Source organism: Microtus pennsylvanicus, chromosome X (genome assembly GCF_037038515.1).
Source record: "Microtus pennsylvanicus isolate mMicPen1 chromosome X, mMicPen1.hap1, whole genome shotgun sequence".
Classification (NCBI taxonomy): Eukaryota; Metazoa; Chordata; class Mammalia; order Rodentia; family Cricetidae; genus Microtus; species Microtus pennsylvanicus.
The window spans coordinates 110931069-110944458 of record NC_134601.1 but is presented as its reverse complement, the minus strand read 5'-3'; the positions used below and the strand labels follow the sequence as shown (position 1 = coordinate 110944458).

General features: G+C 36.8%; 1 protein-coding gene across 1 annotated transcript; it reads left to right on the top strand.

Annotated features, from left to right (window-relative positions):
• The first annotated feature begins 365 nt into the window (after positions 1-365).
• LOC142841787 (claudin-34-like) lies at positions 366-995 on the top strand. Its single transcript, XM_075958863.1, has one exon. It carries the CDS (start codon positions 366-368, stop codon positions 993-995), a length of 630 nt encoding a protein of 209 aa, XP_075814978.1.
• The last annotated feature ends 12395 nt before the right edge of the window (positions 996-13390 follow it).

Genomic DNA, 13390 nt, shown 5'->3' with positions numbered 1-13390 from the left:
CTTGCTAATCACGGGTGATCCTTGAAGATATCATGCAACTAATCAGATGTAGGGCCTCATGCCTCTCATACTAGCCCTTGGATGGGAGAGGCAATGGGATTTCCAGAAGTTTGTGGCAAATGAAGAATTATACAGTGTAGAGGGTGTGTTGATTAGATTATCTACCTGCCTGAACAGATAGACACAGCGGGCTTCTCAGGCTTTACTCATTCCACATCCAAGTCAGCAGATGCAAGACTCACTCTCTCATACATAATACTTTCCCCTCAGTACTTTAAACCTGAGTATCCTGTCCTTGTCCCGAGTAACTGTTTTCATATTGTCCTGTATATCTTTGCAGATCTCAAGTATTCACTGTCAGCATCATGTTGAATACATACAATCGCCAAATGGGAGGTTTTGTTTTGACCACAGTGGCCTGTCTACTTTGCTGCATGTCTTTGAGCCTTCCTCAGTGGCGAGTGTGGTACTATGAAGACCCTATGATTTCCAAGCCTACAAGGGCTTTTGTGGGCATGTGGAAAGCCTGTGTTTTCCACAAAGGCAACAACCCCAGCAAAACGCGAATATGTCACCAATACAACTACCGTGACCCCTTCATTCCACTGTATATTCAAATAAACCAGCACCTGCTGCTGGTGGCTATCTTTTTTGGGCTGTTTGGGAAAATCACTACCATTATTGCTCTTTGGATTCTGTGTGTGGAAAGCGTGTGGAGGAATGTCACTTGCAAACTATTCAGACTTTCAGGAATTCTGAAGATCATTGCTAGCAGCTTACTTTTCCTGGCTGTTTTGATCAATTACATATCCATCATGCATAAGTGGGGGGTTGCCTTTCCACCATCCTTTAATATGCCTTCTGATCCAGACACTCAGAAGGTTGGTAGTGCCATGGTTTTGGCATTTGTAGCTGCAATTTTCTTTCTAATAAGTGGCAAAATTTGCCTTCCTTCAAATTCAGCCATGCTCAAGACACCCCATTCTAAAATTTAAAAGTAAATTTTGATCTTACACCACCTTGAAAATCCAGCAAAGACAGAAAACATTTGCCATTGTGTCTACATAAATTTTGAAAGAGCCCAAAGTTACACCAAATGTGGCCTGTGACAAAAAATGGTCAAATTGACCATTTCTTTTTTGTCTTGTTTTCTGTTTTCTTAATTCATTATTTGGATTATGTGTTCACATTAAATAAAATCTTATTTGAATTTTCATATAAGATTTGTGTTTTATTTGTTGTCATCAAAAGTAAATAAAAAACTTCCATATTGAAATGAGTGTCAAAGTACATTAACCTCCCGTATTTCTCTTCAACCCAAGGATAAAAACAGAACCCAAACTGTTGACGCCAGCCCTCTCAACCATCCATGTTTGTCTACTCTAAGTCCCTTCCCAGGGAAATTCATCCCTCCTCTCTGGTCTACTACCCTGTAGCTAACCTCTGGTTCCACAGATCGTAGCCTTCTTAATGAAGACTTAACAACCAAATAAGCAATGTTTGTGTTTCTGTTTCCTCATGTTGATTATTTTTTAGTTCCATCCTTTTACCAAAAAAATTCATAATTTCATCCTTTAACAGCTGAGTAATGTTTCATTGAATCAGTTTTCCACATCTTTTCCCATTCATCTGTTGACAGATATCTAGGTTACTTCCAATCAATGAACAGAGGAACAAGGAACATGGCTGAACAATGTTTTCTTTAGTTGTGATTCAGAAGGATGGAACAACTTTTTGTCCTCTTCTGCTATTTTCGTTGGGATGCTGACCCAAGCCTACATATGCTTTTACCGCCCTATTTCTGTGGGCTTCCTTATCCTGTAAAGGTCCCCTCTTCACTGTCAGTGCCGGATGCCCTTTAACTGAGGTAATCTTACCTCAAACTTTGTATTTTATTTTATTCCCTTCTCTTCTACACTCTCCTCCTCTGGGCAGCTGCCAGATTTATACCTTGCCTTAACAGTATGATTATACTGTTTTGAACTATAGTTATTTGACTTTGAGCTTACATTTTATTCTGTCCTTTATGTATTTTATTAATTGAGTCTAAAAACCACAAGAGAGAATTTCCATGGTGATGTGTGTTAACCCAACTGGGATACTCCCTGATTCGCCATAATACTTTTTTCATATCTTTTATTTCTGTGAAGAGATGAGGAAATGACCTGCCCTGGCATGTTGGAACTTTTCCTAAGCTTTTTTTTTTTTTTTTTTTTTTTTTTTTGCAGAAGTTGCCCAAAGGGTCACACAAACTGAGATTGTAACTTCTTCAATAACTATCAATGTTTTACAAGGCATGTACTGATTTTATTACTCTCAAGTCCAAACTTAATGTTCAAATAATAGATGTAGAAGATTCCATTAGACAGACGATTTTATGAGATCAACGAATTCTAATAGACTTTGATTTGAACATCAGAAATATATTCTGTGTCTTCCATGCCTACAGTTTCTCTTCTAATGATTGTTACCATGATGTCTATGTTACCTCTGCATCTGCATACAGGGTAGCAACTGTCCTTTCCCTCTTACAACTGGTTGTTATACAAATGGAACAGCCGATGTATTTTTGGTCCTTCAATAAGGGCCACTAAAAGGGTAACCTATGTATCCCATCAACTACCCCACTCAACAGTAAAATGCCAGATTCAGTAATTGTCCCGAATCCCTAAGTGACAGTTGTGGTTGCCTCCTCAGAAGGTGTGAATGTTGAGGGTATGAGATAGAAATGAGACAGATAGCTCAGGGCACTAGAGGATATATCAGCAATTCCAGAAATGTTCCCAATTCTGAGCACTGGAATTGCCAGAAGGGAATTTGAGTTTCCTATTACCTCCTAAATCAGCATCACAATCTCAAGGCTTTACATGTGGGTAGGGTCTAGAAAACCAGTTCAGAAATTGATCTCTTCTACTTAACAGCATTAGAACTGGATCACTAGATTTTTCAGGGTGCGATTCCATAGCTTTACTCCAAGTCTTACATAATTTTATAATTATTTCTTTAGATTGTAGTGTCTCATAGGAAAGAGTGAACTCTACTTCTAGATCAGTGGTTCTTAACCTTCCTAATGCTGTGACCCTTTGTAAAGTTCCTCATGTTGTGGTGACCCCCCAACTATAAAATTATTTGTGTTGTTACTTCATAAGTGTAATTTTGTTACCGTTATGAATTATGATATAAATCACTGGTATGTGAACCCTGTGAAAGGGTCTTTTGACCTCCCAAGTGTCAGGACCTACAAATTTAGAACTACTGCACTAGGTGAATGCAAGCTTTTCCTCTGTCTTAACCATTACCTCAGGTATTCAGGTCATAGGAAACAACTTAGATGCTCCTCAACAGAGGAATGGATAAAGAAAATATGGTACATTAACACAATGGAATATTATTCATCTGTTAACAAAAATGAAACCATAAAATTTATAAGAAAATAATGAAATTAAAATATAATCTTCCTGAGTGAGGTAATATAGACACAGAAAGACAAATATGGTATGTATTCACTTATATATAAATATTAACTGTTAAACGCTTGATAACCAAGGAATCTATAGAACCACAAAGGTTAGGTATAGAGAAAGGACTAGGATGAAAAGATGGATTTTCCTAGGAAGACAAAATTGAATACAGTTATGAATTGATGAGGAAGGGGGATTGGAATGGGAATATCAAGTTGGGAAGGGAGGAAGAGGTTTCAAGGGAAAGAATATGAGGAGAGACAGCAAAAATTAAGGAGCATTTAACTGTTAGTATGGAATGTTGAAAGAGGCCACTAGTTCTTCCTGGCCACCCAGCTAAATTCGACCCAAAATAATTACACAAATCTGTATTAATTAAATCATTGCATCGCCCATTTACTCTAGCTTCTTATTGGCTCACTCTTACATATTAAGTTAACCCTTTTCTATTAATCTGTATATCACCATGTGACTGTGGCTTCCCAGGTTAAAGTTCCTAGCATATGTCTCTGGTGGCTCCATGACTTCTCTCTGACTCTGCCCTTCTTTCTTTTAGCATTAACCAATAAAGGCAACACATACACAGTAGGACACATAGACACCATTTCCCCTTTTCTGTTTAAACAAAAAGGAAGGCTTTAACTTTAACGTAGTAAAATTACATATCACAAAACCATTATCAAGCAAGAATAACAGTTACAATATTTATATCTACTTTATATTTTATCATAACTAAGGAACTATAACTATAAATTCTTCAACTCCATCAAAGACTCCAGAAGGATGTGATGTCACCTAAGTAAACAGGATGTACATTTTAAGCAGCTTCCAAAACTCTAGAATTGACAGAGACATCTCATCGCCCGGACAGTCACCCAAAGTTCTTCTGTACCATTGGGGCATCGATCTTCAGCCTACAGGCCCATAGTATCAGCAGACCTTTTCAGGAAGTAGGAAATTTCAAAGACAGTTCCAGAAATATTGGCAGTTTGCCAGTCACTTTACTTTCTATCTTGCAGAATGTCTAGTAGAGTCTTTTATGAAGCAGGAACATTGAAAAACCATTTCACCTTTAGGCAAGTTCAGCAGTCATTATCTTGTGGGGCCTGCATATCCAGTTAAGCAGTACAGGCAAGAGAAGTTTCTTGATCAAATGTCTAGCAAATTCCATAAGAGCCTCTTTGATGCCCATCATCCTCTTGAAGTAATCGGTGCTGCCAGGAGCAGATGTGTCTCACTGTCATAAAAAGTTTTAAGTCCTTCAACATTATATATGCCATATTCTGAAGGTCTCTGAAAGATTTGAAGAATATCTATCTAACTGAAAAAAATCTCTGTAATCTATAAAATCTAATTAACATGACTACAAGCTTGACTATTATAGATGATTATCCATTAACCTGTTTTTCTTAATTATACATTACATTTTTAAATGATCTGTACAAATACAATACTGTAATCAAGATCAGAAATACATAAATATGTTATAACAAAATTGACCTTAAATTTTTATTAATAAACCAGGATCCATACTAAAGCAAATTATTCATCTCTATAGCATATACTCATTTAAATGTAAACAAACATTTATATACAATATTTGGTAATATGGATATGGTTCTGTCTAAATTTCTTCCTGCTGTTTATGGGGTTAAGTAATTTTTTGAAGGGTGTTCAAGATGACCTTTCAGGAGGTCTTGGTCCATCCAAACATATCAGTTTAGAAGCAATCCACAGGTTCTCATCTTCTGTGGAAATAAGAAAAGAACCTCTTTTCCAAAGCAACATATCCACAGACTCAAATTTTAAAGTCTATATACATTTACATTGGTTTAGTTTTGCAACCTGTATAATGAAATATCTCTCTGTACTTAGCTCCTTCACAGTCAAAAAATTCAAAGAAAATACAATAATATACATACTCCAGACTTTCTATGTATAGTCCATCTTTATATGTCTTATTTTTCTTTATTTCTTTTAAGCTATAACTGTCTGTACTCTGTCTCTTTAAAGACTATTTTTTTAAAAAAATCCTTTAATTCTTTTTATAGCTCTCTGCACTCTTTTTCTTCTCTCTCCCAAGCCTAATTAATGTACGTTAGAGGTCTTTTATATCTGAATCTGTCCTTACTGTATTATCTGTAATTCTTTAATGCTTTGAAGAGCTTTCAAAATGGTAAGCAGCTTGGTTGCAGCTGCTCTGGATGCTGGATCCACCTCTCTCCATTTTTAAAATGGTGGATGGGCCTGGAGGGATGGCTCAGCCGTTAAAGGCTAGGCTCACAACCAAAAATATAAAATGGTGGATGTACCATCACTGACAGCTCTGGGTCCTCCAGGTAGGAGCTGTGCTCAGCACTTTCACACTGAGAATGAACGTACAGCACATAAAGCCTTTTTCTATGAGTAATAGCTAGATCTGACATGCAGAGCACTGTGCAGGGTGGAAATATCTCTGTGAATGGTAGCAAGAATCCACCATGCTCTACTGCCTGTGCATGCCTTGTGTTCCCAAGAGGGCCTCCAAGTACCTGGGCCCACAAATTCCATTCAAGTGGTCCATAGCCAGACCTCCCAAAAGAGTCAGTGTTTGTGCCGGCAGCACAGCCCAGAAAGCCAGCATTTTAAAACAGAGCAGCAATTTTTTTTTTCTGCTATATCTGAGTCAGGAAAACCTCTCTTAAAAGTGCTGTGACATGCTGCCAGTAAACAGCAAGAAGCTGTGTTAAACTCTATATTTTTGTGTCTAGAATTAAGCTACCTCAGGTTTCATGAGGATTGTTTTTGGCCACTAAGGCGCCAATTTGTTGGAAGAGGCCACTAGTTCTTCCCGACTGCCTGGCTATCTTAGACCCAAAATAATCACATGGAAACTGTATTAATTAAACCACTGCTTGACACCTTAGCTCTAGTTTCTTATTGGCTAACTCTTAGATATTAATTTAACCCATTTCTACTAATCTGTATATCATCATGTGGCTATGGCTAACCGGGTAAAGTTCCCAGAGTGTAACTCCAGTAGCTCCATGGCTTCTCTCTCTCAGCATTCAGCTTAGTTTTTCCCACCTAGCTCAGTTCTGCACTGTTGTAGGTTCAAAGCAGTTTCTTTATTCATTAACCATTAAAACCAACACACAGACAGAAGGAATTCCCACACCAATGGAAACCTAATACAGACAAAGCTTCCTAAAATATCTACATTATATGAAAGTGATCTAAATGAAGTTGGCAAATAACAGGGCACACAAATCTGGTGGTAATCTCTTGTCACACACAGTACCAGAAACAGGGCGCACAAATCTGGTGGTGATCTCTTGTCACACACAGTACAGAAATATGTTACATCTAGTTGAATTGTTGGCTAAAATGGTTTAATAGAAACCCCCAAACAACCTGGGCTTTTTCAAAGTCTAAAACGTTCATTTCACAAACTAACAGCAAGGCCCCATTTCTGAATACAATATATACAACCCATTGAAGATGGAGCGAGACATGGAGCTGGTGTGAACCTCTAGCCTTCTCCCCTATAGAACTGTAGTATGTGTACTTGGAGGTACTCTGCACACTGTCAAAGGAGAAATGAAAATACCAATCCAGCTATAAACCCTTTGTTCTAAAATGGTATCCTACATGCAAGATATGCTAATACAGTGGTCTCAAAATCCAGTAGGAATAACCCTCCAGTATCCATGTGGTGATTTGAATTCGATTGGCCCCCATAGGCTTATAGAATGGAATTCTTAGTCACCAGGGGGTAGCATTATTTGGAAGCATCAGAAAGAGTGGCCTTATTAGAGGAAGTATGTCACTGGGGAGAGATTTGAAGTTTCAAATGCTCATGTTAAGCCCAGAATCTTCTGCTTCTGCCTGTGGATCTGGATGTAGTTCTCAGCTTCTTCTCCAGGATCACACCTGCCTGAATGCACTCTGCTATACTAATAGATCAGTGATCATTGCTCACTCATCATCAAAGAAGCTTCTTCCTGCAATCTTAACTGGCTGACATTTGTCTACGGGTATCATATCTTCACAAAAGGGGAATAAGTTTGTTCTGGGCTCAGGGACATCTGGTGATCTTATCTATTCTTATCTAATGGTTGGAACATCAGGTACTTCCCTCTAGATGCCAGTCATCCCTGGGTAGTGTCAGCTTATGACTTTTCCGGGAACCTGGTGCTGCCTGCCAGTAAAGTGAAACTCAGGCCTTTGTTACAGCCAGTCTCTATCAAGCCTGCCATGACAACTGTGTGGCCTGGATTGCATATGTGTGGCCAGGCAGCCCTGAGCAACAGACTTTCTTTCTTTCTTTCTTTCTTTCTTTCTTTCTTTCTTTCTTTCTTTCTTTCTTTCTTTCTTTCTTCTCTCTCTCTCTCTCTCTCTCTCTCTCTCTCTCTCTCTCTCTCTCTCTCTCTCTTATTCTTTCTCTTTTTTATTTTATCTTTTTATTTTTAATTATTTATTTACTTCTTGCCCTACTGGTCCTTTACATACATATTATAACTTTGAATGATGTGTTTCTATGGAATTCCTGAATCAATAGCTCTTTCTTGTGTCTTTTCTTGGGCTCATTTTTTCTGTTTGTTTTATTTATCCTATTCAAATATTTATGTTTTCTATTTTATCTTATATTGCTATTATCCCTTCAATGCTTATTCATTTCTTAGTAAGAGAAAGAAAGGGGCCTTACATGGAGAGAAGGGGAAGTGGGAGATGAACTAAAAGGAGTAGAGGGAGGTGAAACTGAAATCAGGATATATTGTATGAAATATCTATTATCAATGGGAAATTTTTCTTATTAATATTTATATATTTATAGCACTGGGAGAAATAAAAACTAATAATCATAAGAGTCTCACTTCAGAATGGACTGTTTCAACTGATGATACAGTAAAATAAATTTATGAATCATTTGCCTTCATGTACGTATGTGCCCCCAAAGCATGCTTAATGCCGACAGAGGTTTGGATCCTCTACAACAGAAATGGCTTTTTGCTGTGAGTGCTAAGAACCAGGTCCAGGTCCTCTACAAGAGCAACAAATGCTGACCATCTTTCTAGACTAAAAATATAAGAAGCAAACCACAGGAACTTCTTCAGTCAGCATTGCCACAGTAATTTCAGTACAGACTTATCAGAAAAGTCCTTGGCCTTTTGAATAATAATGATAGTAAGAATTCTCCTATCTACCATGTTTTCCACAAAGCCTCACAACATGAGTTTGATATGTGGGACTTTAATGGTAAAGGGATAGAAGTAATTCTTACAATGTATTCTTCCCCTCCACATTGTGGTGTGACATACCTGACTTTCCCACTCACCTCTCGCATACAGTCACACACCGACACAGTAATGTATTAACAAATAAATTACAGCATCAAAATACTAGATATAGATGTATGTTTTTATATTTATACATGTATTCATGGAAAATATAAGTTATTTAACAGTTCATTAAATATTTATTATGCACCCATAATTCTGGTAAATTCAAAAATGTGATATTCCACATTACTGAAACATTTGTAATCAACAATTACTTGAACTACATACATGGATTTGTAAATACAGGGTGAAGTAATACTGTTACAAGGTTTATTGGAACAGCAGGATCTTCCTTTGCACAGTTGCCCTTGATCCAGATCATGGTAATGCCGTAGTAATGAAAGGTTGATGACTCCAAATCCCTTGTCTCAATCTATTAAAAAATAAAGATGAAGAGTGACCTGGAAGCATGCAAAGATTAAACAAGCTTTATTAAAAATTTCAGAAAAGTGTGAAATTGAGGAATAGAGAGAAATTAAGGAAAGAATATGCTGAAGGTGGGAAGATTTATCAAACAAGTAAATGCTAAAATTTATTGTCTCTGTAATTTTGTCAGTTACATAAGAAACTAGACATTGTGTAAGATAATTGTTATGGGATTTAATAGTTCCCTGATTTAAGCACGGGATGATTGCACACTATCACCCCAGTTTCTAATGTTTGGAGCCCTGTTTGGTCCATGTCAGGCTCTGGACTTGTCTGTTATCAAGTTTGTCTGTCTGCTAGCTATAGATGTTATAGCTATAGATGTATTACCTCTGAATTTATACATATCTTGGTTGTTGTTAAGTATAATAAATTCTCTTTTTTCTCATACTTTTAGGACCAGCTTGAAGCTTTACCATACAGTCTACTAGTATATTAGTCACATACAACAAGATTTGGAAGCAATCTCATGTCTATGTCTAGCAAACAACATGTTCTGGGGTACTCTAGTGAAATAGAGACTTTCTTCAAATCCTCTTGATTTATGTGAAAGCAAATGTGACAGGAAGGAAGGAAAAATGTGAAAGAAAATAATGTCTCACTCAAGTTTCTCAAGGGCTTTAGGAAGTGAGATGTCCCCCTGCCAATGGCCTAGAGCCTTGTCCCTACAACCATTTGGCTCAACTGTTTATCATACAGCCAGCTACAAAAATCTTATTAATCTTCCTCAATGTTATAGACCATGACACTTTAACATGAATCTTCCTTTGAAGGCTCATCTCTGTTATCATTAAAACATATATAAAACACAAGTTATTATCACCATTATTAGCCCTTTTATCCATACAATGTACACTGAGGTATCTATTGCATGAAAATTTCTGAAAGATATATTCATAAGTAATAATGAATAATTATTCAACAGTGAGTACAAATGGAATATGTACTGTTCAAAGATATTTGTTAAGTGGACAAAACTGCTTTAGGGAAACCCTATGTAATAAGATTCTTTCAATGTATATATATATATATATATATATATATATATATATATATATATACATATACAAATCTCAAATAACACTCCCCTCTTTTGTTGAAAGCAGATTTTTTTCCCACATAATATGTTCTTATCATTTTCCTTCTCTCTATTCCCCTCATTTTCTTCCCATTCACAGGGGTCATGTAAGATCATTGGTTAACAGAAATTTGTATTACAAAATTTGTAACGGTAATAAAATTACAGTATGAATTAACAATGAAATAATTTATGGTCGGGGTGACCACAACACGAGGAACTGTATATAGAGTAGCAGTATTGAAAAAATGAGAACCACTGTGCTAAGCCATAAGTACACGAATTATGTACCTCTAACTTTAGTTCCTGCAGTTATTGAAGGTAAATGTAAGAATGCCTATCATATGGGTAGTCCCTTCTAAGCAACTGAGAGACAGTGTGATGTCTTCATGTTGTGGTGACACCCAACGATAAATTTTTCATTTCTACTTAATAACTGTCATTTGACACCTAATGGATTTGCAACCCACATATTGAAAACCGCCGATATAAAATATAATGTGATATAATATGGTAACCCAAAGGCTGATATATCACAATTGGACAAAACAAACAAACAGAAAGAGAAGCGCCCAAGAGAAGGCACAACAAACAGTGACCCACTTATTCACAGATTCAAGAACCCCATATAAATACTAAATGGAAAGCCATAATATAATATGCAAAAGACATGTAGGGTAAAAGAGAAAAGAAAAATATAAATAAAATCAAATAAATATAAAAATAAGACTAGGTACATAGGAAATGAAGGAGAAGAGGATCTTTGGGAAAGCAGAGGTGATGCGGAGGAACTGGGAGGAGAGGCAAGGGGAAAATGTTGTCTGGATGTAATATATGATATATGAGAGGAAAAATAGATAGGTAAATAGATAGATAGATAGATAGATAGATAGATGATAGATAGATAGGTAGATAGATAGATAGATAGATAGATAGATAGATAGATAGATAGATATGGGTGGATAGATAAAATTTAAAAAATTATCCGTGACAGGACAATATGGACAAGTAACCCCCAAAGGTGCCATTGAGTTAATTTCTGTTGGTCACATGCCCAATTCTACTACTGGATATGTGGCTTACCCTTCAGAGTAGTTTGAATCCCCAGTGAGACTTCCTTGAAGTAAATAATTTTCATTTGCAAATCTCTATCAATTAGAGATAGCTATTGGTTTAGGTATGGGTTTGTGTCCACTTTTCCTTTCATATCTAAGACCCCAAACGGTGCGGACTTCTGCAGTCCTTGTGTCTGTTGCTTTAGTCTCTGAAAGTTGACATGTGCAGAGAAAATGTTGATTTAGAGGGCTTTGTTTCCTTGATGTCTTCTGCTGACTTTGGCTCTTACATGCTTTTTACCTCCTCTTCCATGAGGTATCTTGAATCCAGAAGGAAAGAATATGAAGACATCTCATTTAGGATTCAGTACTTCAATGTCTCTCAACTCTCTGCATAATATAGTGGTATATTATTTGTATTTTAATAAATAATTATTGCCTGAAGACTAGAGTCAAAGTTAAAGGCACCAGAGTTCAGGAAATGGCAATACTCACCTTTATTCCCAGGATTTTGGAGACAGAGGCAGATGGATATCTGTGAGTTCAAGGATACCTTGCGCTATACAAGATAACTGCAGAATCAGACCCAGGTGATGGTGGCTTAACCTTTAATACAGTACTAGGGAGTCATGCTTTAATCCCACCAGTAGAGGGAATATAAAATGAGAGCAGAGCGATGCTTAGTCTGCTTAGTTTTGCGGTCACCCACCCTTGGTAAAAGGTAAGACTTCTCTAGTGGCTTTGCTGCCTTATTTTTCTAGTTTTCATGTTGAACCCCAATTTATGTCTCTGGTTTTTATTATTCATGCTACAGCATAATACCTGGCTATGGATCCCTCTATTTGTTCCCATCTTCTGCAGGAGGAAGTATCTCTAATGATGCCTGGGTAATGCAGAGATCTATGAGTATCTTTTGAAGTAATTTATTGCTACATATTTTTTTCTTTTATGACAGTAGTGTAATAGTATTTGGTTTTCCTCTAGGTACCTGGGATTTCTAGTATCCGTTTCTTAATCACCCAAACAGTATTCGTTATGGGTTCCATCTCATGGTGTGAGCCTTAAGTCAAATTAGACATTGGTTGGATTCCCACAAATTTTGAGCCACTATTGCACTGGCATATTGGCAGGCAGGAAAGACTATAGATCAAAAGGTTTGTGGTTTGTGGCTGGGCTGGCATTTACATAATCTCATTTGGTAGCTTTCAGAGTACCTTCCCACCCCAAAGACACTAAAGCATAGGAGAGAAGATTTTATGCAAGCAAATAAACTTTTCCATATTTAGTAAGTAGTGTAGTTATCTTCAGTAATAATTCATTATATAGTAATAAATCAGAATAATAAGTATTATTCTTTTGTAGAGAGCAACCTATTATCTTGGGAATGGCCAGGGTTACTTGGGGATTTCAATAGATCCCCTTTGGCTGACAACACAATTTGAAGAAACCAAGTTCTGGTACTGGAAGCTTTGATTGGTGACAAGAGATGTCTAGTTGGGACTTTTTCTCCCTCTTTTCTTTTCTTTTTTTTTTTTTTTTTGACAATTTCATTAGGATCACCTTCATATATATTTAGGGGCATTTTCTCTACAACAGATTTCTATACCACTCCTAAAATGACCTTCCATTCTGTCTCTCCACACACTTCACCTCAGCTCTCTACATCCCCTTCTCAGCTGATTATCCTGATTCCTTTTCCCACTAACCCCAATTCATCCATAAAATCTTTTCTACTTTCTCCTTTTATGAAGATCCTTATATTCCCCTCGTTGTTTTACTATAAGTAACTTCTCAGGGTCGTGGATTGTAGCTTTGGTTATCATTTATTTAGTGGCTAATATCCATATATAAGCAAATACATATCACATTACTCATTTACGCCTTGAACAGTTTTCTTTATCTTCTTCAACTTTTTTTGTTGTTTTCCTCCTAGTTTTCTTTAAGGAATTTATTTATTTTCTCCCACAGTTTGTGTTAGTTTTGTTGTTGTTGATTTTTTTTTTTGAGACATAGTTTCTCTGTGCAGCTCTGGCTCTCCTGAAACTCTCT

Bases quoted from the DNA above. Each gene is read 5' to 3' on its own strand.
- LOC142841787 (XM_075958863.1), top strand. From the start codon at position 366: ATGTTGAATACATACAATCGCCAAATGGGAGGTTTTGTTTTGACCACA.